The sequence below is a fragment of the Microcebus murinus genome, chromosome 5 (genome assembly GCF_040939455.1).
Source record: "Microcebus murinus isolate Inina chromosome 5, M.murinus_Inina_mat1.0, whole genome shotgun sequence".
Taxonomy (NCBI): Eukaryota; Metazoa; Chordata; class Mammalia; order Primates; family Cheirogaleidae; genus Microcebus; species Microcebus murinus.
In genome coordinates, this window is record NC_134108.1 from 43,475,272 (window position 1) to 43,500,533 (window position 25,262).

The following is a 25,262-nucleotide window of genomic DNA, read 5'->3' on the forward strand; positions in this document are numbered from 1 at the left end:
TTGTCTCTGACAGCGAGAATGCACGAGTGGAAAATGGAACCCCAGTGGGCAAACTACACAAGGCTTTGACTCCCTGAAGAGATGTAAAAAAGGGATTCTGGACTTAAAGACACAGCACAGCTGAGTATGAAAGGACTGTAGTTAATCCAGAAGATAAATGTCTACCTACTGAAGAGTGAGACCTCCAGTCCCCTTTCTCCACTCAACTTTGAGAACACAAACAGGCCCATTAAGCAACTCCCTCTCCCAGTTTGCTCCCACTGAACTAATCTCTAGTTAAATTGCTCTGTCCAAGAGAAAACTCAGTAACAGACTTCTCAACAGAAACACCAGAAACTAAAAAATTATGGCCTTCACGATTCTGAGGAAAAGTTATTTCCAGCCTAGAATTGTTGGCTAAGTAATCAATCAAGTAAAGGAGAAAATAAAGATTTTCTTCAGACATGGAAGGAGGCAGTCTCCCCATCCATCCTTTTTCAGGAATCTTGGTGGGGCATGCTCCATCAAAATGAGGTGCTAATGAAGAAAAAGGAAAGCATGGGTTTCTGGAAACAGAAGATTTACACAGAAAAGAGGCATAGAGCATCCTCAGAATGACACCAAAAGGAAATTTGAGGACAATCAACTTGCAGGAGTTCTGATTAGAGCAAGAAGAAAGACTGGACCCCAAACAAAAAGGACTGCCAGACTACCTGAGAGATGTGGTTGAATGTAGAATGAGGAAACTTATACTTCTGTTGTAAAGTTTGGGCATAAAATGAGATTGAGCAAGAACTAAGCAAATGAAACAAAGACATAATCATTAACTGTAGGGAAACCAAGGCTGAATGTGGCAGGAAGGAAGATAGCGCTCTATATGGCTAACCTACTAGTCATAGTCACAACACATAACTATGTAATATTGACCTAACCAGAAATCATGATAGCTCCGTTAGGTTAGGGTGGAATGCAACAAGTGTAAAGAAAGGGCAGCATGGATAAGAGAGCTACATCCTCTTCATTAGTAGACAGATTTAGAACTTATCATAAATAAATACATGATAGATGCAGTAACTAAAATAATTGAAAATTGGCTACTTTTGGGAAGCACAAATGAAGAGTGAGAAGGGAAGGGACGGGATTTTTTTTTTAAATATAAGCCTTCTAATATTTTACTTTTTAAATCATGTATATTTATAATTTATACAACATAAAAATTCAATTAAAAAACAACCAAAGCAAAAAGAGGGCAACTGTACACTCAAGAAAAAAAATGATAATGCAACTCTACTGATTTTTATTTTTAAAAAATGTGATTTTAATTCATGTGGTTTTTATTCTTCACATAGTAACTACATGTTTTGTTTAACACAGAGTTTGAAACTGTCTTTTAAAATAGATGACCAAAAACTAAATATTTATGGAACGTATGGTTTCTCTCAGTCATTTCTTGAATACTTGTCAGTACTTCATTGACATTTCCATAGCATAAAGCAGATATCTAGCTGAAACACTGCTGGAAAAAAATCATTTTGCCAGCAAATTAAATAAGCTATAGAAGCTAACCTCTTCTTAACATGAATCTAAAGAGAAGAGAAGAAAGCCAACGGGCTTTGCCAGCAGACAGGAAGGCAGTAGAGAAAGGATCTATCTAGTCTAGCCCTGTGCCTGAGCCTGACTTTCCCCATCTGATTTAGGGGGCTCAATCGGGTCATTCAATCTCCTTTGTTAGCACTAAACTTCCAGTTAGTCCTTCACACATCTCTCTAATTCCTTATTTCCTTAATTAATCTATAACAAAAATGACCATATGTCACAGTTTACTGAGTACAGTCCTGGTTTCTATCTTCTGTCCTGGAATAATGCCTAATTGCTCCTCCTTTAACTCTCACAACTGTCCCAGTTTGGAAGATAAATTCTACAGCCTTCCTATCCATGTAGTATTTCCTTAGAAATATAAAACATGATTAAAATAGATATAGATAAAATATATCTATTTAACATATAAATTCACTTTTAATCTTACAAATATGACCTCTTGTAGCTTGCTTTCTCTTAACATTTGGAGAAATTTCAGATTCCTTTGTGAGTGGTTTGCGAACTAACAAGAATTTTTTTAAAAACCAAGGAAGTCATAATGTACATTTTTCTTTTTGAAAATGTTATTCAGTATGCAAAATATTCTGTTAAAACATATTTTCTCATAACCTTGGGACATGAAGGACTTAAAAGCTATGACTAAAATATTTGTGGAAGAATTAATTCAATATTCTAGGTGAGACAATGAATTTTAATTGTTAAAACAGTCCCAGAACAAGGGCTTCCACCTGACTTTAGAATTAAAACCATGATCTTCAAAGAATGTTTTCTCAGATTCCAGGTCTCATCCACCATCATGGCTGTTTATGAGCTAATCAGTTACAAGGGAATGTGCCTCTTCACTTCACAGACAAGCTCTGTATGCTAATGATTCTCAAATTTTCTTTAAGTCTAGGACCAAAAGTTCTGCCAACACCCTGAACAGCAGCTCACATATTATCCAATGAACTTGAAACACTCCTTTCATACTGAGCAGCATTGAAACAGATTCCATAATTGATTACTCAGCTTCAAGGGAGATTTAACATTGCTTGGCTTTCTTGAAGTTACAAAGAGTTCCTTAGTTTTACTCAAATATGCACTATCCCTGATAGAAAACATGTCTCATTATGAAGAGCTGTGATTTGTTTCAGCATTTTTTTTTTCACTTAACCACTGAAGCACTGCCTGAAGAAATTTCTTTTTAAGTGAAATAAATACCAGGTCCACTAGAAGAAAAAGAAAAAGGAAAAAAAAAAAACAAAACAAAACACATGTGATTTTAATTCATTTTGTTTTAAAGATCCATGATTACCATATTTTAAAAAATTAGTTTAAAAATAAGCTAATGTTAGACTGGGTCATGCTATGGTGACTAATGTATTGTCTAGCCTTAATCTAATGAAAATAAAAGGAAAGCTGGATTTGGCACTCACTTGCATTTTTCATCTCTGTTAGAAAGTATGCCTGAGTTTTGGATCAGAGATCAGGTTTGCTTGGTAGCCTCAAAGAATAATTTTCCCTTTAAAAAAAATTTCCTTTTGATCATTTCAGACAATTCAGCCTTTTGAATGAGAAAGAGTAGAAGAGAGGAATGTTGAATGAGGTTAAGTAAACGGAGAATCTGTCACATAAAGCAAGTTTAAATCCCAGTAACAGCATCCATGCAGGACAAACGGAAGCATTATTCTTTTGAAAACATTATTCTTTTTAAACAGTGTGTAATGACATCCTCCCTAGAGACTTTCCATGAGAAAGGAAAAAAAATACTTCCTCGGAAGTCATTTTCTAGATTCCAAGTATAATAAGTGAAGCACAGTTAAAAATCAAATTTGTGTTTTCTTTATGTAAGAAGTTCAAAATTAGAACTGAAAAAAGGTGCTCATAAGTTTCTCTGATTCTTGTCTTTTGGTTACATACTGGTATTCCTATGAACCAAAAGGGCAAGTAAAAAGAAAGATTAAAATTATTACTTTAGACCTATAAATCAGTGAATATGTCCTTATTGTAAAATTTGAGATGAACATATTTCCTATTTTCAAAGAAGAAATATATGAATCAAATACGCTGAATGTATGGCAATTTATCCTTAAGTTCCTATTAAGAATATCATATTCTTATGCTCAAGTATAAACTGTGGATTATGTTTTTGATATTCTATGCTGCTGTTACCTCCTGAGGACTTGATTAAAAATAATGATACAAATTTTATGTTTTTAAAAGGTTGGTGTTACTTAAATATTAGAAATTGGCTATTGTTTTAAATGTTTGAAACATGTTCAAACAACAAAAATAAGCAGAGAAATTACTACTTTTGATTCAAAAACTAGTTTATATATTTAATGAATACATGTCCAAATAAAGATCTTTCTTCAAAGATTTTGGAAAATGTTAATACATTTTGAACATAGTGGAACAAAGAAGAAAGACACTAGAGAACAATCACAATTATAATCTGTTTATTTAGCAAAATAAACTTGAAGAAAGTTTTCTATTAAAAAACATAAAAATCATATTCAAATTTTAGATTCCCCATCTTCTTTGGTATTGAAATCAACATTCAGGATATAAAATATTTTATTTTGAAAAGTTTAGTCACTGGATCTACAACAGTTTTCCACATAAGGAAAATACAATATTACATTATCTATAATTGTCCTAATTATTGAACCAATGAATGTCCATAAGCAATATGTGTCCAGAACCAGCCTCATCAAGGAAATATTCATTAATAGATATAAGTTTTCTATTGGAAATATAGTTTAAGTTTTTAATGATCTTCTGCCATCACTTTTACTATGTTATCTGAATAGTCATCCAGATCCTATAGTAACAGATGCTGTTATGCACACAGCCTGAGAACTACTTCCCCAGGGAAGCTGACACCACCATACCAGGACTTAGCACAATTTATTTCTCAACAAGTCTATACTATTAAAAAATTTGTTTCTTTATTTCTCAAAATTGTGTTCTTTAGTCTTTTCCATACTATAGTATCTGGAAATAGGTAATTGCATTAAATTAATATTAATAAAATCCAATTCTACCTAAATTGTTTTGTTTCTAAGAAAAACTATTACTTAAACAAAACCAGACTTATTGTTTTTTCTAGGAGTAGTATTTTATGGATTGCTAAATTAGCAAAGCCAAACACTTCCAGAAACACCATGGGACAACCAAATTACTCTTATTCCTGTGATAAATTCTTTGCCCGCTCCAACTCTGATTTCTCCCATATCCCTGCTTTCTTGTGTGAATATACCTTCCCTTAATTTGTTAAAATGAATCTGAGTAACAAATCCAATTACTGGGGCATCGATTTTTTTTTTTTTTTTTTTGCATAGACTCTTGTGATCACAAAATGATCAAGCAATTTATAGCTTCAGTGCTAACACTGTGATTGGGAACAAGAAGAGTACAACCACAATAAAATACAGCTATCTATTAGGAGGACTGCATAAAGACATCTTTGGCCATGTAGGCTCTGGGCCCTCTGAAAATAAGTCAGCTGCATTGCCAACATGACAAAGAAAATAGCAATGTTCAGAATCAGGAACAGTCTGGTGTACGAAGCAGAGAGTGATGGGGCTCTGCTGTGAGTAGCTGTCACCACCCGTGCCTGTCCAAACCGGCCTTTCATTAATGCCCCGTTTTTATGCTTCTCATATGTTACATCTGCAAAATCTAAAAGGTCTTTCATTTCTTCATCTTCATCTATGGGTAGTTCTTTCTGTGCCAAAATCTGAGCTTTTTGTCGAATCTTTTTCTCATTGACCTCAATTTGTGCAAAAATATCAGGGACAGCATCCACAAATTTATAGCGTTTGCCTGCCCTTCGGTTTTTCTTTGACTTGCTTTGCTGCTGTTGCTGTGATATGGCAAAAATCCTGTCGATGGCCTCCTCAGTCTGTCTCTTATCGGAAAATCTCAGCAGGCGCTCAGCAGTCTTCCTAAAGCTAGCCGTGTTCCGGACTCGGGACAGTATCTGTTTCTCCAGCAGCTGGAACACTGGTTTAAAATGCTGCAGGTTCCGTTCCACAATAGCAGCGTAGTCCTTCACCTCAGGGACAATGGTGCTCTTGATGGCTGAATTCCGGTCAAACAGAATTTTCTGGCGATCTGCAATGACCTGTGCAAAGGCAGACTGTCCTGTGGCCTCCCCTGTCCACAGGTATGTTGCATAGGCATGTTCACTGGTGGCTACGAACACATCCAGTTGCTGGGAGTCTCCGTGGATGCTGAAGCTCTGCACATCAACGGATGGCCCTATGAAGAGGTAAGCTGCCCTGGTGATGGGACTTCGGAGGTGCATGGTGACATTCACATAGTTTGTCCCATTGTAGGGATAGCCCCGAGGGTATGTCACTGAGGCAAAGGTTGCTTTCTCGCTGTAGCCAGTATCATCCATCCAGTACATTTTGTAGAGCCCATCTCGCTGCCTGATGAAAGCCCCATGGACACCATCTACCACTGTCTCCTCAAAAGGAACATCCACGTTGTGGAAGAAGCTTGCTGCTGTTTCGAGGGTGCTCTTCTCTCCCAGATGTATTTGGTCCACAAGGAGAAGAAGCTGTGGATGTAGGAGAATCAGATTCCTCTGAACTTTCCTAAGATTCAGCTGGGGGTTATAAGCACCCACACCTTCTCCTCGGATGAAAACCACCCCATTTTTCTCCACTGCTGCAACCACTTTCCCCTGACAGCTGGCTGCCAGGTCATGCTTGTATTTAGACCATTTTGATGAGCAGTCTTCTGTGACCTGACCCTCCCAGGGAGAAAAGCAGCTCTTGGACACAGCTGGGGAAAACATCAAAACATTGTTGAAGAAAGTGTACTTGGGCCCATAGAGGGCCTCAGTAATAAAAGGCACACCATTGGGAGCAAAAGTAAATGAGTTTTGATCAGGATGTTCATGCCCTGCATTAAAATTTCTCCATCCTCTGATCCAATCTTTGTACTTGTTTCTGTGGACAATGTCATATATTGCACGTCCCCCAAGTTTTCCTGACTTGAAGGAAAGGAAAGATCTATTGATTTCTGCAGGCAGCGCACTTCCGTAAGTTACGACACCCCAGTCTTCAAAATAATGCAGTGTAGGGATGCCAAAATCTGGAGGAGGAACCGATTTCAAGCTGGCATCATACCTGAAATTAATTTTAAAAAATTAAACGGCTTTCTGATTGAAGTGAAAATAACACACAAGAACTGTGATGCCACATGGTAACATGTCTGGAAGAATCAACACACGCAAATGCTACTCAGAAAACTGGCAGTGTGGAGTGTATTAAGGACATTTCTGAAAACACCCATGGACAATCAGCATGCACAAGGGGAAACCACTGGTGATTGGGAGAGGAGCATTTCTTTGTAATTTGTGATCCTTGGACTTGGGCCTGAAATTTCTATTGCTAATCTCTACATGGACCTTCTTCACTTGAGGATTTCAGAGCGGCCACCCAAACTACTGGGGCTCATAGCATAGATCTAAGCACTTCAGCCCAATTTCTACTTCAGGGAGCTCCTCTTTTAGGAAACCCCATGTTAGGATCTGGACTCTAACAACCCTTGAGTTGTAATAAAGCACTGGTCTGCAGTAACTCATATTATTGAATGTTTGGCTTTGAAATCAGTTCTTCCTCCACATTTCTTTTCCTCTAGAAAATTACTTGAAATAGAGTAGAACTTCACATATTAGATAAAATTTATTGCCAATACTACATCTAAGAATATTAAGGATGAAATGAAATTCCAGGAAACTATATAATATTGGAAGTTTTATTATTATGGCTACCACTGCCTAATCGGATCCAAAGGTTTTATTTTGTTTTAATCTGAAGACACCACAAGTGGCCAGTTAGCTCAGTTGGTTAGAGCATGGCGCTAAAATAATCTGAAGATTATGCCATGCTTCTTGGATAATAAATAGCTTCTTATTTCTATTTATGATAAATGTTTATTATTAGCTCTTATATACTTTTCTCTAAAGTAAATAAATCACCTATGGTAGTGTTAATTTTATTGGGTTTTGATTTTGGCTGTTTCATCTGTTATTCTAGAGTCTCAGTTATAAAACATTAGAAATTATGTCTCTACTTAGGTCTAGTATAATGTTGCCTTAATGTGATTTAACAAATATAGATACAAGCTGAATTGGCTATCCTTCTCTCATTTTTTGGCCAATTTGCATATTCCTGTAAAGGCAGGTTTTTAACTAAGTTAGACTTAGCATTAATCTGACCTATATATTAATCTGACCTATTATATTAATCCTATAGTTAACTTTATAGAATTCTCTTGGTTGAATATTTATGGGTAACACTACTAAGTAATTACTTTATACTTAAAAGGACTCAGGAATGGTTACATATTAATATATCTAGTTTATCTGTGAAAATAGTTTTTAAAAATGTTAAACTATAATAGTTATCACTTTACTAATATTTTTCCTCCTTAATATTTAAATTTTTTAATAAAAGAAGAGAAGCAAATCATAAGAAAGTTTATTTTGGAGTTGAATGCAAATTTCAATAGCTTGAAAAGACATCAGGAATTAATGATTATCCAGTTCCCTGTAATTTTTATTTTAACTTATTGGATGCCAGCAATATATTTGGCAATACTTAAAAAAGGAGACTCAAGCTTCTCCTGAGCTTAAAAGATTAAGGCAAAAAAAATTACACGGTCCTTTTAGTATCAAAGTGAAGCTGTCAAATACTGTCAAACACTTTTAAAGACTTTCGAAAATTTAGTAACAGCTTTGCTCATAGAAGATTATAATGCTCCATTTACCAAAACAAAACAAAATATTTTGCCACTTTTTTTTTGGTGCGATTATCAGAATAACCCAGTCTAAATTTTGTGGTTTTCTCTTTACATGATTTAAAAAATGATGTAAAATCAAAACATATTTATCCATGAAACAGTGTAAGCCTAGGACATCTCTAATATAAGAGAATAAAAAAATCCAAATAGTAATTAGATTTTAAATTTGAAAAGAAATGTTTCTAACAGAGTTTCAAACACTGTGATATGGGTTGAATTGAAGTTGCATGTATTTAAGTGGCATGAAAAAAGGATTTTAAAAGTGTTTGATTAGTTTTTCTTTTCAAATGCAAAAATCTAGGGTACAGAATGAACAGTAAGTTCCCTTGGGTACCGTTTCTCTTTAAAGCCAGCCCAATGCATCATACCAGAGAAATTCCGTGTGCAGAGTGCACCAGCGCTGCCCTTTGGACGGTGTTCCTGGACCTTCCACCACACGGTTCCTTCTGATTTGGTCAGCCAGCCAGTTGCCACTGCCGTTACGCATGACAAATTTATCCAGGAACACTAATTGGCTTTCTGGACCATAAAACCAGTTGTAATTTGAGTCTGCAATAGCCACAGTCCTTTGAAACCCTAGGGAAAGAAGTTTGAAAGAATAAAGATAAGTTTAAAACTTCATACTCGTATCCAGATCTAAACAACGATTTCCAAACCTAGTTGCAAATGAGAATCAATGTGTAATTGATTGGATAAAAATCAACAAAACCACAATATCCACATTCTATCCCAAGCCAGTTAATCAGAGTCTCTCAAAAAGTCTTCCAAAAATCTTGTGTGTAAGTTTGTATTTGTTATGCGGCTACTTGTCATTGGTTACGGAAGTGCTACACCTATTCAAGTGTATGTATATTGCCCACCTTCCTCATTTTCCAATGTCCATCCCATGTTCAATTACATTTGCGTACATACTTGGGGTTCCTGTTGTGCACAAGGAGTTCCTGAACCTGGAATGAGCACTAGCTGTCCCACAACTCAATCAGCATTCTGGGCCAAGATAATAACATCAGGTGCTTCAATTTGGTTTCTAATGTAGTGGAAGTTATAGTCCATATATAGAGAGAGAGTTCAGGAGAGAGACTGAGTTTCTATAGGAAGAAGACTTAATTTCCAGGGAAGCTTCTACCAGTATGTACTGTGGGAAGTTAAAGAAGAGAAAATGCAAAGATCAGAAAGCCAGGTATCATTATTAGAATAGGGAAAAAAAATAATAGTAATGTTAAGACTAGATATGCTCCAGGTTTCTTGAAAAAAGAAGCAGTGTGGGAGAAAATTCTGAGCCAGACAGAGAAAATTGACACTAGAATATCAATTATAGAAATTTTGAAAAAAAATGTAGTTGAAAACAGATTAACTTAACACAGAATCTCTTCTAAAATGCTCCCATGACTGTATTTACACAATTTGTAGCTATTTTTTTTGTTCCTAACAGTTTAGTAAGTAATATTCTAAGTAAACTCTTTTATATAAAATACAGTTTTCTGAATCTTCTACTAGTTTGTGAGCAGAGGATGTGTTGTTTTATTCTTCTTTGAATCCCCTGCCCAGTACAGTGTCTGGCAAAATAGATGTTCAATAAAGTTTTGTTGCATTAACACAGACATATAAATGCTCCTCTTAGAGGTGTTCATGTTGTTTTTTCCAGCTTTGGAAGCAGCCACATACACTGCTCACAGCAGACACAAGGCTGTTAGATCTCAGCTCAAATTACAAAGCACTGAGACCTCTTAAAGGTCCTTTGCTTTAGATAGCCTTTATTTACTAAGATAAACTGCAAAACAGGCCTCTCCTGTATGTCTAAGAACAAGCAATAAAGCAATATGGTTCTCAATGTAAGTCTCAACTAAATCGTAAAATGGTTTTTGTGCTCTGCAATATTTTTTGGATAACTAATAACAATAATGAAGATTCTGTCTAATCCATATATATACTACTAGAGCAAAAAGATTTAAATACTGGATTCTTTGTTGTAGGGCTAGAACCACTATCTAAAAATTGCATTTCCTTGGCTGGGGGAGGGAGGTGGGAATCCATCCTCATCAAAATTTATCTCCTCAACTTTTTCTAACATCTTTTTCCTATTTTAGAAATAAAGTTACAAAACTCTCCTAGAAATGAATAAATTATTAAATCATATACATCTTTGGTTTAAAGGTAGTTTTCTTGGAAAGAAATTAGAAGTTTTATAGAAATTGGTTTTTTGTTTAATTTTCTATATTATATACTATTCATCTCAATAAAATATTTTTTAAAATATTAAAGCTCTAACTAAAACATGTAGGTGTAATTTTTTATTTTGAATCATATCTGTTCAGCCTGGAAGAAAAAATTAAAAACTAAAAACTAAAATATGAATCATTAAGGATCATACATAAAGGAAAACTGACATGTAGTCATAACTGTTTATATTTTGTTTAGATTCATAAAAATGAGTTTAAATATGCATTCAAGTTTGTATGTATACAAAAATAAAAGTACCATGGGGGCTAGAAATTACATTTGCTCCATTATGCTCCAAGCTTTATAGTACCTAAATTACAAATCTTCACATTAGCTCCCCAAATGTTCTGGCTATATATAACTCTTGAATTCAATTTTTCTTTGATTTTTGAAAAATCCCTTTAATTTCAATATGACAAACCCCACAGACCTCATTTACTTTCCTAATCTTGCTCATTTTCATAATCAGAAAAAATTATAATAGTTTAATGTTTTTCACTTCTGACTCCTCACTATACCTGGCAGGATGGTTCTGTACATAAATGCAAAGTGCTGTTTAAGCCACGGATGGCCAAAGTGGTTGATGTCAAAGTGCCTCTGCACGAGAAACATATACTGGAAGAGTGATCTAGTGGTGTAGCTGCCATATGCAACTCCTTCATACAGGGAGCCGTCCGTCACCTCTCGGAGCAAGACCAGAGATTTCTCCATGATGGTGAGAACTTGTTTGGTCCATAAGTAGGCTTCCTGAAGATACCCTGAAGGATGAAAACACATGGAAACAATGACTAAAAGCTGTAACAAAGCATAAACAAAAATATGGCAAAATAAAACCTTCTAAACTATCTGACCAGTTTATATTACAAATTACATTTTGTAAAACTCTCACTGGTCAACAATGTTATAAATAACATCCTGTTAATCCAGGTTTGTGATGGGTCTGTCATGCAAGTTAGGAAGTTCTCGAATACAGATCATGTACTAAGTGAAGATAAACACTTAAATGAGTATTGTTTTCCAATCTTTAATAAAGTGAAACTATATCATATATAAGATCACAAATGCATGTAACTTTATGTTTGCAAGAAAAAATTTGCACATTGAGACGTTTATTCAATTTTCCTAAAAAAAACTACTTGAAAATATTTTTTTGAAGTTTATCACTTTAAAAAACTTGTACCATTGTTTTATAGGATTTAATAATAGGCTACAAATACTGTAAATGCTAAATGAACAGTCTTCAGTTTGAACTGTCATTAGAAGAGAACCTCTCTCCTCCTTTATGTGCTTTAAACTTCACAGCATCTGAAAAGACAGCACAGCAGGGCTCAGAAACCACTGGGAAGGCAATCTAATGATGCAAAAATCAATTAGGAGTCCTGAGCCTGCCAAAATGAGCTACAAGATTTTGTCCAAGCACGTCTTTGACCTGTCACAGTTTTCAATCTCCCCACTGAAAATTAAAAGTCTAGAAAATTTTATAAATCCTTTTGACTCAGAAATGCTATCTTTCTAGAATGCTTACATTTAGGTAACAACTCCTCACATTTCTATAACACTTATAATTTACACAGCACTGGACAGAATCTTACTTATTCCTTTTAACAACCCAATTATGCATTATTACCCCCAAATTACAGAAAGGTTGACTTGTTTAAGACCTCTGGCACATGACTAAAAATGAACAGAATTTTGATACAAACCTAGGTCTTCAGATTTAAGGTTTAGCTTGTTTCGTTTGCTTGTTTTTAAAACACACAATCCCTGCAGATAAAATTAAGCTTACTGCTTCCTAGTGTGGCTAAAGTCATATTGCTTTATTCTCACAAACATGTGTGAATTATCATCACAGCTGACCCTCTACCATGGCCTACTAGGTGTGCCAGTGTGGGACTTCCAGAGGCCCAGGTCCCACCAGTTCTGAGTCTAAATTCAGGTCTCAGGCTATGACATGAGTCCCATGTCATGAGTCAGCATGGCTTTTTCAGGCTTGGCTATGCAGAGGTGACTGCTAATTGTACTCCAGCTCCTTCTGTCACCCAGCATCCCTGACATGCCATTCTTGTGGATTTCAATTTCCATTCTCTATCATTCGGGTTTAAAAATCCAATCACCTTCATCTCTTTTCTCTCTGTGTCCTCCAGCTCCAACCAGATACCAATGTGAGCAATGTCTAAAATCAGACCACTGTTTCCTGGATATCACCTTACCTGATTTTCTTTATTTGTTCCTTATAACAATCTCTTTAGGAGATATGTGGCAATGTCTACTAAAACACTTTGTAAACTGCAAACCTTTGTCAATGCTAGGTCTTGATATTGTAGTTAATTGAAGCAATGCCCTGTATTTTCCCAGCATTCGTATTCCTTGCCTGGAATGTTCTTTAGTATCCTCACTTATCTAAGTCCTACCCATGCTGCAAAGTTCCTTGAACCTTCCTAAATTCACAGAAAGAACACTGTTCTCTTTAATTCAAACTTAATACACTCATTTGATATTTAACCATAAGGCTCTTCATGACATTTTTCATTCCACTCTCCGGTATTATTATAACTATTGTGCAACCATTTAAACATTTCACACCTGTCTTCTTTCCAACCCCCTTGCATGCGGTCCTTGTAGTCCTGGTACGTCCAACCAGTTAGTAGAACAGAGGAAAAACCCTAATTCTCCCACTTTTGAAAATTTTCATGAGCCCAATAAGAGCTACATGTGGGCTCTAAGCTTCCTCAGTCAGTATGCACAGTGCTGGCCTAGAGGACGTGGGAGTATTCAAATTCAGGCCAAGTTCCTAAAAGTCAAAGAGTGTGCCAAGAAAACTGGAACTATTAGTCTGATTATTAACTGAGATCTGCAGGACCCGAGACTTCACCCCTCCTTCTGTCCAGTCTTCTCTTAAATGTGTGCACTGCTTATGTAGGAGCTCCAGAAGACTGTATATCAGAGCCACCATAACTTCACTTAGAAAATAAATGCACAGGAAAACTCCTGCCAGAGGAGTATAAGATATTTTGACCCAATTCAAACCAGTATGTCAGAGGTGTCTGTCTATTTGGAATGATGTTATCTATGATGAAGAATAAAAAACAAATTCTATTCCTGCTCTTAAAGAACTAAAAACTTATTTAAGGAAATACAACTATAATAGACTAAACTCCAAGATGCCAAGCTGAGATCTGGCTTACTCCAGGGTTCTTCTCACCGTTTCATGATGATGTCTTTTTATGGGCCTTGGGGTTCATAAATGGTTTGAAAGTGGGTTCTTATATTTTCACATTTTGATGCGAAAGAGCAGCGGGCAAGAGCAGCTAGGATGAAAATTTACTCTGCTAATTAAGCTTTCATTAAATTATTATAAATTGGATTGCTATTGTGAGAGAGGCAACAAAATAAAGTGGAAAGAGATTGAACTTTGAGTTTGGCCAGAACTGGGTCCAAATCCCAGCTACCTTACATGGTTGATGTGAGAATTAAATAAAATATGGAAAAGGACTAGCACATGTCATGTGTTCAATTAATGTTAAGTTTCTTTTCCTCTAAGACCTAACTAAAAGTTATGGTTGATGTGACCAGGGAAAAAGCTAGATTTGGGTAAAACCTGATGTTGGGTAATTGATGAAATGCTTATTAATTCTTATGGGAGATATAACCAAGAGTTAAATTTTGTTATATTTCCTAGCTCCAATTGTATATTTAATATATAGATTTCCATAGGAGTTGTAATCAAGTTAGAGTTACAAGAACAAAAAAAGTAATATTGGCAATTATGTAATACATTAAAGTAGCTATATAACCTATAAAAATGGCTTCCAATTTTGATGTAAATAATCTAGATTGTTTGTTCTAAATATTTATGGAAAAAAAGAATAGTGGTGCTATGATTCACACCCATGTGCTAGGAATATTCATTTCAAGTAACAAACCACCTGTTCAGCTTTTAAGAACTCCACTTATTCCAGGCTGGCTGTCTTCACTGTCAAAATTCTCTGGAAAACTCAATATTCATCACTGACCCTGTACTATGAGGATATGGCCTGGAACAATCTAAGCCATAATTAGATAACCTGCAGGCTAATATACTAGCAGAAATTAAGGAAGAGAGATCCCTCAATTAACTAAGAGATGCCATAGGTATTACTTCATCTCATGGCCTTAGTTAGGATCCAAGTATGAACATGTACCTAAGAACAGTTGCAGAAACACTTTGCTCAAAACAAGGCAGCTCTGACTGGCGTCAGCTCAGACGTCATCTTGGCTGTGCACACACTTACCTTGATTCATCAGCACGATGCTTCCCGTGAGCAAAGCCATGCAGTTGGTGGGCTGATGGTTGTGCAGGTATTGAAATCCCCATCCTCTCCTGTAGGACGTTTCATACATATACCCCGAGGCATTGGCAATCACTTCAAGAAACTTCTCCTGTTGTGTCTTGCTCAGGTAGTTGTACAAGAAGTCATAAGCAGTGGCAAAGCCAACCAGGGAGTGAGCCAGCGGGACTTCATCCCAAGGAGCATCTTTCACCAACCTGTAAAGGCGAACAAACCATGGAAATGAGTTCATCAAGGCTCACTGCCTTCATCGCACTTCTTAAATGTCTATTTCTCAGAACTAAAGGGAACTATTGAGGATATAATCTAAGAGGTATAATGACACCAAATCAACTTCCCTCTAAGCAAGACAAAAGCATAAAGTTTGTCTCATGCGAAAATTACAGAGTTGTTCTCTTCCCAAGCTTCTGGCAACATCGAGATTTTGAGAATTTTTATTTTTGATTTTTTATTCATGATGAAAGGGAGTCGAATATATTCAAAGAGATCTAAGGCACAGAACAAGCAGTGCAGGGTACAAAAAAACTCTCAAGTACCTATTCAACCAGGGCTCACCCTTTCCTTTTCACTTGCATACAAGGTTCTCAGGTCTACTCTTACGTTCGCCTTACTGAGACAGTTGAGCATGTATATTACATCTTATTTCCCATAGCTGGTCAATATGAAGGTATAGTGGTCTACAGTCCATGACCTCTCAAGCTGGACAGACCTACTTGGTCAACACCATGGTGAGAAGAGTGGCTGAAAGGCTGATGTGACTGGGAGCTGATTCTAACTCTGGATTTCTACATTTCGTCCTTTCCCCTAAAATGAACTGCACTGCCTTTAAGGTCCTTTGAATATCTTTCCGAGGAGTCCAAAAGTTGATCTTCTGTGACGTATCACATTGCCATTTTCTAGGAAGCCAAATTTCTGTTTGACATTATTCCGCAAATATTTTAATAGTATGTGGCCTGCATTAAACAGGAAGCAAAAAAGGATCTTTCAGGATCAGAACTCAACAGAATTATACAGAAAACCCTTCCCATTGTTCAGTATATATCTGAGTAATCTCTAAGAGACGGAAACAAATGAAGAGAGTGCTGTACCTGTGGGAGGTGGAAGAAAGCCCTCAATTAGAGATTAAGCTAAAGCCTAACGTTTCTATGCCATGAATCTCCTTTGGCAATCTAGTGAAGCCTTAGCTTGTTTTTGAAATGCTTTAAAATTCATAAGACATAATATGTAAGAATACAAGGAAATCCATTATTTTGAAATATAATTAATATATATTTTTTTATAAAATAAAATACAGGTGCTTCTTTATTAAGGCATTAAATACCAACATTTAACAGCAGGGATAGTAAACACCATAATTAATAAGTAGTGATAAGCATAAATTTTGAAATGTCTATAACTGTAATGTGATAGGAAAATATCTGTGATATTTATCTATAACCCAGGCACAGATTCTCCCAATGCTATGACAGTTGGTTATCTCTATTCGTAAGTGGAAGCAATGCGAGATTTCATTTAAAGTTGGTAAAAGTTAAGAAGCAGTGTTTCCTGCAAATAAACCCCACAGACCTCAGTTGAAAAATATTTAAAAAACGTCCTGAGAAACAGGACCCACACCTTCACCTCTCACAAAAATCAACTCGCGCTGGATAACAGACTTGAACATTAGGTGTGAAACTATTAGAATTCTAGAGGAAAACGTAGGAAATACTCTTCTAGACATTGACCTAGGCAAAGAATTTATGAAGAAGACCCCAAAGGCAATCACAGCAGCAACAAAAATAAATAAATGGGACCTGATCAAATTAAAAAGCTTCTGCACAGCCAAAGAAACTGTCAAGAGAGCAAACAGACAACCCACAGAATGGGAGAAAATTTTCGCAAGCTACACATCCGATAAAGGGCTGGTAACTAGAATCTATTTAGAACTCAGGAAAATCAGCAAGGAAAAATCAAACAACCCTATCAAAAAGTGGGCAAAGGACATGAACAGAAACTCCTCAAAAGAAGACAGAATAATGCCCAACAAACATATGAAAAAATGTTCAACATCTCTAATCATCTGGGAAATGCAAATTAAAACCACAATGAGATATCACTTAACTCCAGTGAGAATGGCCTTTATCAAAAAGTCCCCAAACAATAAATGTTGGTGTGGATGCAGAGAGATAGGAACACTCCCACATTGCTAGTGGGACTGCAAACTAGTTCAGCCTCTGTGGAAAGCAATATGGAGATACCTTAAAGCGATACAAGTAGATCTACCATTTGATCCAGCAATTCCACTACTGGGCATCTACCCAAAAGATCAAAAGTCACTTTATGAAAAAGACACCTGCACTTGAATGTTTATAGCAGCACAATTCACAATTGCAAAGATGTGGAAACAACCCAAGTGTCCATCAATTTATGAGTGGATTAATGAAATGTGGTATATGTATACCATGGAGTACTATTCAGCTTTAAGAAACAATGGTGATATAGCACCTCTTGTATTTTCCTGGATAGAGCTGGAACCCATTCTACTAAGTGAAGTATCTCAAGAATGCAAAAACAAGCACCACATGTACTCACCAGCAAATTGGTATTAATGGATCAACACCTAAGTGGACATATAGGAAAAACATTTATTGTTTTTCCCCAGCGGGTGGGAGGGGATGGGTATATACAAACATAATGAGTGAGATGTGCAGTGTTTGGGGGACGGTCACGCTTGAAGCTCTGACTCAAGGGGGGAGGGGTCATGGGCAATATATGTAGCCTTAACATTTGTACCTCCATAATATGTTGAAATAAAAAAATTAAAAAAATGTTCTGAGATACTACCTCTTTGAGAATATCTTCTTCCTTTAGAAGTTTATGCTAAAGAAGTGATTTTGGTGAGGTCTTCCCTGGTCACTTTGTCAGAATTTCATCATCCCCATCCCTAACTAACAATATTTGATTCCCCTTCCCTTTTTTTTTTTAGTCCCCCTAAGCAAGTGTGTGTGTGTGTGTGTGTGTGTGTGTGTGTGTGTGTGTGTGTGTATCCTCTACTAGAATTTAGGTTCTGCAAGGGTAGGCAAGGGTACGGTTTTTTTTTCTCTGTTGTATTCACAACTGGATCCTCAATCATAGAACAGTATGTGGCACATAGTACAATCTTAATATAGATTTTTGGAAAGAAAGAAAAAGTGAAGGAACAAACCTATAATTTATTGTCAGCCACACTGTTGACAATGATAGCGTGATCATTATGAAGACAGGAACTTGGAGGGATGGAGAGATCCCTTTGTATTTAGCAAAAATTTCAGTGATTGGTTAGCTGTACTTGTGATACAGCCTGGTGCTAAAAAGACTAACACTGATGAGTTTCTTTACCATTTGGTCACAGACAAAGCTGCCTTGCTCTAGCCAGTCAGCTTTCCAGTGTGTGCCCAGTGTCCGTCAAGACTATGAGAGTATGGATTAATTCCCTCCTTCTGGGAAAAAAACAACTGCTACTGCATGCTCACCGCCAGGGAGTTGAGAACACTCTCTTCACTGACTCCTGGTGATTGGTGAGCCAGGCAAAGAAGCCAAGCCATTTGTTTCTCAGCCCTGTATCATCGTACCATGTCATGATGCATCTATAAATGACAGCATGAATACCTAGCCATGATAAAGCTAGGTGTACCTGACATCAATGAACTGCTACCATCTACCAAACCCTCACAAGTATGATTAGCCAATGATCTTATTGTTAGAGATAATAAAACATTTTATATAATTATCACCCTTTGTGAAATCGTTATGCAAATTTCTGTGAAAATTTCCAAGCCCCAGCATATAATTTGCTCATTTCAAGTAGTTTCCAATTCAACAAAACACTAGCACATTAATTTAAAAAGTTTATGGTAGCTTCACATTCATCCCTATGTCATTATGAATAGCTGTAGTTCTAAAAGGTTATCGATGCTCTTTACCAATATAGTCTTACCCAGCCTCAGATGTAAAGTGCAATTATGAAAGAAGCTATATTTTACAGTCATAGAAACCAAAGGAAATTTGCTCCTAGCTCATGGATGACAGCTGAAAACTATCGTATTCAATGTGCTCCTAACCAATGGTTAATCAATTCACTGGAAAAGCTGGTTAAGTGAGAAATCATAAAAAAATATAGATATTAATTTATGAATTTTGTTTCAATTTAAAATATATCCACATGTATAAACAATCACCACTCTTTTGAAGGTGACTCAAAGCCTATTCTTTGAAATGGGTCTACAAATGGAGTTTCATGTTCTTTCCTGCAAAGAACACACATAACACATCATCATAATTTCCAGCTTTAGTTTCTTTGTAATACAGAAAGAAATTAAAGATACTTGAGAAAGGAACGCAGAATCCTTCCAAATTTTTATCAGTCTTTCACTAATCTTTTACAAATCTCATCTACACTAAATCACAAGTAATTTTTTTTACAGTAAGTAATTCCAAAGCATTTAAGTTGGTTTTTAGAAACATTAATCTTTTTTTTGAACTCACAGTTCATCTATTTACACAACATTATTAAAATTTTGTAATTATAGGTATTAGTGGAACTGGCATTAACTGATTTGAGAACAAATACAGCTCATACTTGCTAAGCACAGAATTCTACTGGTGAGTAGAACAGGATGGAAATGGATGGCCACAGAAGAGGGCAGCCTATCAGCCTTGAGATCCAGCATTCCATGCGAGTAGCCACCATGTTAAACAAAGAATGGAGGTTAATTACATTGGCAAGTATTAAGAGTAGGTTAGTTAAGAAAATTTGCACTATATTCCTCTTTTGTAAGTAAGCTATGCTTGCTCCCTTTAGAGCAACTGTTCTCAAAAGTAAGGTCCATGGGTCTCTGGCATTTCTGAGGCATGTTCAGGGAATCCACAAGTAAAAGTTATTTTCATCATAATATAAAGATGTTATATGTTAATATTTGCACTGATGGTACAAAAACAATAGTGGGTAAAAATGCTGGTGTCTTAGCAAGAATCCAAGCAGGGACACTAAACTGCCCCAGTAGTCCTCGCATGATTTTGTACTGCCATGCACTCACAATTTAAACAAAAAGCCAGCTTTACTTAAGAATGTCCTTGATAAAGTGGCAAGAATGAATAACATTTTAAAAATCTCAATCTTTTGAATATACGTCTTTTTAACATCCTGTGTGATGAAACGGGAAATACGTAAAAAGTAGAATGAGTACCAAAGTATGAGTGTCAGAAGGAAAAGAAATCATCCACTGAGTTGAGAGCTGAACTAGCTATTTTTGTTTGTTTGTTTGTTTTGTTTTCGTGAAACATCATTTTTAAATGACAGAATGGCTGACTGACAAATTACAGTTGTTTAGGTTTGGGTATTAAAGTAGGAGTTTTCTTGAAAATAAGTAAGGCTGTCCTGCCAGTCCAAGGAGAGCTGAAAGCCTCTGTTGCCAATGACAAACTTGGAACTTTTAAGCTGAAATAAAAATTTTGGAAAACTTGTATCCACTACTGAGAGCTTAAGAGTTTACAAATAATTAAAAACTTTTCTGATGAAATCAGTGAGAACATTAATGAATATGATTTCTTTTTATATTATGTAACTAAATGGGTCAACATTTGAGGACTGAAATAACTCAGTGAACAAAAACATTCAAAATAACAAAGGCATGATAAAAACCATGCATGAATAAAAGAGCCATTCTAAGTGCAAAATATACCAGTGGATTTTAAAGTAAAAAAGTGTGTAGAGTTCATTAGCATGGCTTCAGATTCCACACTGCAATTAATTTTTATGGAACCAGTATTTGTCAAGTTTTAGTATTATATCAAAGAATAATATCCATTCTTAACTGAAAAGATTATTATAATACTCCCTTTTCACTAACATATCTGTTTGAAGCTGGATTTTCTTCATATACTCCAACCAAAACAACACATCCCCACAAACTGAATACAGAAGCAGACACGCAAGATTTGCAAAAATGTAAAACAATGCCAAGTATTTTTTCCAAAAATAGTTATTTTTCCTAAAAGTGTTATTTATGTTAACATGAAATGAATTTATTATTTTTAAAATATTATAAACATGAATAAATGAATAAATGTTTTAAAATTCTCAGTGTTAATTTCTAATATGATAAATTTTGATAGGTATAGCCTAAATAAAAAAACTCTTTGATGTCCTCATTAATTTTTAAGCCCATAAAAGGGTCCTGAGTCCAAAAAGTTTGAAAACTGGTACCTAGAATATTTTCAAAGGTGAATTTATGTGAAATAAATATTTTTTAAAAAATGAGACAGGGTCTTATTCTGTCACCCAGGCTGAAGTGCAGTGGCACAATCATAGCTCACTACAGCCCTGAATTCCTGGGCTCAGGTGGTGACCCTCCTGCCTCAGCCTCCCAAGTAGTGGGGACTTCAAGAATGTGCCATCACATCCACCTAATTTTTTTGTTTGTTTGTTTGTTTTTGTAGAGATGCAATCTCTTTATGTTGCCAAGGCTGGTCTCAAACTCCTAGGCTCAAGTCATCCTTCTGCCTTGGCTTCTCAAAGTACTGGGGTTACAGGGGTGAGCCATTGTGCCTGGCCTGAAATAGAATAGTTTGAACACAAAAGAGCTATTGATTTCCTGGATTGAAACATTGGGTGTTAGTGGAGAAAGGCATAAAGTTTATCATGGTTGTGCTATTTCCATGAATTAAGCTGTGACTATAAAGGGAAGAAATCAGCATAAACATCTTTTCAAAATTTAGCGGCCTTGTTACTCATAATTTTTATAATAATTTTAAATGGACAGACTGCCTCTATTGTCATAAATGCTTTTTGAACTATCATACAGAGTACAACATTAGATAATCTAAGAAGTCTGGATTACTTAAAATTTGAAAGCTTGTTTGATTAAATAACCAATAAAATGAAGTCTAATAATGTCAGTATCAACTTTTATTGGTATAGATTTGAACTAAAAGTGATCAAATGATTCTATTTTTAAAATTCTCATATAGTTTAAACAGAGACAGTCTATAAAAAATAATTATCTGTGAAAATATTAGTATTTAGTATTACAGGGTTCTTAGAATATTGCTTAAATTTTTATACTGTTTCCTTTTTTTTTTTTTTTTCTGTGACAGAGTCTCACTCTGTTGCCCAGGCTAGAGTGCCGTGTGGCATCAGCCTAGCTCACAGCAACCTCAAACTCTTGAGCTCAAGCAATCCTTCTGCCTCAGCCTCCCAAGTAGCTGGGACTATAGGCATGCACCACCGTGCCCGGCTAATTTTTCTATATATTTTTAGTTGGTCAATTAATATCTTTCTATTTTTTTAGTAGAGAAAGGGTCTCACTCTTGCTCAGGCTAGTCTCGAACTCCTGACCTCTAGGGATCCTCCTGCCTCGGCCTCTCAGAGTACTAGGATTATAGGCGTGAGCCACTGCGCCAAGCCCAGTATACTGTTTTCTTACCTCAGGCTGCCATTACAAAATACCATAGAGTGGGTGGCTTAAATAACAGAAATTTATTTTTCTCAAAATTCTGGAAGCTGGAAGTCTGGGATCAGGGTGCCAGCATGGTCAGGTGCTAGTGAGAGCTCTCTTCCTGGCTTTTTAGAAGGCTGCCATCTCGCTGTGTGCTCACATGGCCTTTCCTAGGTGCATGCACATGGGGAAAGAGAGAGCTCTCTGGTGTCTCTTCTTATAAGGGCACTAATCCCATCATGAGGGTTCCAGCTTCATGACCTCATCTAAATCTAATTACCTCCTAAAGTCCTCATTCTCTAAATACCTCCACATTGGAGGTTAGGGTGTCAACATGTATTTTCTTAGGGGGACACCATTCAGTTCATAGCAACTATCTATTTCATTTACATAAATACTGTTAACATAAACACTTGGAATAAAAAGGTAGGAATTTAAAATCTAAGAGGTGCCAAGAGATCACTGATACTTATTTAAGTTAATTGACAATATATAAGAAATAAACACTAGAAAGAATGGGAAAACTCAAAAGTTTCTTTATTATGTTATCATGTTCTTAGTCCTATTTCCTACACTTTTCAGAGCCTAACGATTTTATACCAGGCTTTTCCATATGTAGCTATGCTCCAAAAGCCATCATATGATCCATGGTATAGGCAACTGTATGTATTTTTAAAAGTGTGTTTAAATGAGGCTCTACCACTTGTCATATCTTTCCGACAAAGCAGCAGAACTCGATTAAAATGATCCATCTTCTTTTTCTCATTTTCAGAATACCATATAGTTTAATAAACCTATAAAATGTGTACTTTAGTAAATTCATAAAGTAGAAGATTTATGTTTAAAATCTAATTTTAGATACTACATAGTTATGGGACTACAAATTTAATAGAAAATGAAACAAGCTTTAAAAAAATTATGAATTTAAATTCATAACACAACAGTGACCTCTAGAAATTCCAAACTATAGACTTAACAGGGTAGAGCTGCACCAGCGTCACACGGGCCAGCGTCACTGCAGCTGTGTCTACGGTATATACACCACACCTCTGCCTGCGGTGTGTATTTGGCCACACCACCATTGACCTTATGCCACAATAAGGTCAATTCTATTTTTAAAAGTAAATTAGTCTATTGGTCTATTCTAAAACTTTCCTGAAGACAGTCATTTGACAGAAAGTCATTCAACTTTCAGCCAAATGCCTTTGTACATTGGGAAACAACCTCCAGTAAGAGAGTCATGCAGTCCCACTCCTTTTAAAAACATGACGAGTGCAGTAGTGATTCATTTATTTTTCCTTTGTTTTAAATGTGAAAACTAACCATGAGTGTTAAATATCAGCAATATGTTAAATTTTGTAAGTAATTCCTATAAAATTTAGCCAAAACGAAGTGGATTTCTCACCTGTGTGGCCTCACCTGTGAAGCACACCAGGCCTTGGCAGCGATTTCCCAAGAGGAAAAGAGTAAGCCTGGAATATGGAGAGGCTTGATCTAGGGTGCTTTGAGTGGGTGGTCAGTAGTCCAAAGGGCATGCTGGCTAAACTCCGGCCTGGCTTAAGGTCCGTATTCAAAGTGTTTGATCAGGTAGCTAAAGGATGGCATTGGCACCATGAAGCAAATGCAGTATTTATTATTGGGAGGGAAGGGAGAAGCTGTGCTTCATATTAATGAACCACATAGTATATGCTAAGCTCTTTACATACATTAGGTCATTTCACCTTCATGATCCATATTAGGTATTACACCCACATTTTATAGATGGTGAAAACAGAATTTGGATAGGAAAGTGTTCAAGATTACATAGTTAAGTTAAATGGTGAAGACAAGAATGGAATACAGAAGTATCTGAATCTAGAATTGTTTTTGATTCTTCTTGGTGAAGGGAAGCACTGTGCTTTCAAAGTCACCAGCTGGCAAGAAGAACCTAGTCAGAGGAAAGTGCCAGAGTTAGTGGCCTTTCAAAGAGCTAGGCAGTAGGGCACTTAAATGCCCCAATACAACACAGGGTTCTAAGCCTTGCTATTTTCATGACACTAAGGCAGAAACAAGGCATGAGATCTGAGAAAAGGGGCAGATGTTGGAAGACGAGATACTACGACTCTGTGCTCAAATGGTTGCTCAGGGCCCACCCAAGGAACATGAGACACCAATCGTGTAGAATTCCTGAAACAAACATTCTTCCCTTCCCCGAAGACCTCTGATGAGCCTAGGGAACCTAATGCATTATTCTAAGTAGAGTGGCCCAGGGGATGGTGGGTCTGACTTGCATGTTCAGAACGCCGGCCCCTTAAGCTGGTAACAAAGACTCTCTCTTTGACCAGACTCCAGTCAGGCTCCTCTCCTCAACTAGGCCTCAACCTTGGTCTATGAAGACTTGAGCAAACACTAACATAGTTTCTAACAGCTCAAGGCCACATTCCTAAGATGACCGTATCTCCCCTGAAGTATCTGCTTGAGGAACTTCAGACTGCCAAAAAAATAGTACTGCTTGTTCCAGCCAACATTTGAGCATAGGGTCTCCGTCTTCCTTCCAGTCTATGTGGGAGAATAGAATCCTACCTTCCATAATGGCCAGCTAGCAGACACAGCTGGCCTAATCACATGCACACCACTGACCTTTGTAATTCCTTACTTCCCTGGCTCTACTAAGCCCCTGCTTACCCACCTCCATATGCCTTCATTCTCCCTGTAAAATACTCCGAACAATTCGAAGCTCAGATCAGTTTACACTGGACTCGAAATAGTTATTACTGCTTAAAATCTGTCCTTACTACTATAACTAGTGTCCAGGTTGGTTTATCTTTGACACTGACCACGGCTACAATACACAGAAATGGACAATGAGTTTTCCTTTTTCAACATCCTCTTTGGGAATAAA

At 36.4% G+C, this 25,262-nt stretch overlaps 1 protein-coding gene across 2 annotated transcripts in view; it reads right to left on the reverse strand.

Annotated features, from left to right (window-relative positions):
* Positions 1-3,988: 3,988 nt before the first annotated feature.
* DSE (dermatan sulfate epimerase) overlaps positions 3,989-25,262 on the reverse strand; it is a 92,988-nt gene continuing 71,714 nt past the window's right edge. The window contains exons 2-5 of one of the 2 annotated variants that reach the window (XM_012753224.3): positions 14,871-15,124; positions 11,118-11,357; positions 8,748-8,955; positions 3,989-6,701 (exon numbers count right to left, since the gene is read on the reverse strand). In XM_012753224.3, the coding sequence (XP_012608678.1) occupies positions 4,946-6,701; positions 8,748-8,955; positions 11,118-11,357; positions 14,871-14,979 (2,313 nt within the window). In that variant the 5' untranslated portion in view covers positions 14,980-15,124 and the 3' untranslated portion in view covers positions 3,989-4,945. The remainder of the gene's footprint in view (positions 6,702-8,747; positions 8,956-11,117; positions 11,358-14,870; positions 15,125-25,262) is intronic. The other variant, XM_012753223.3, reaches the window with a different exon arrangement.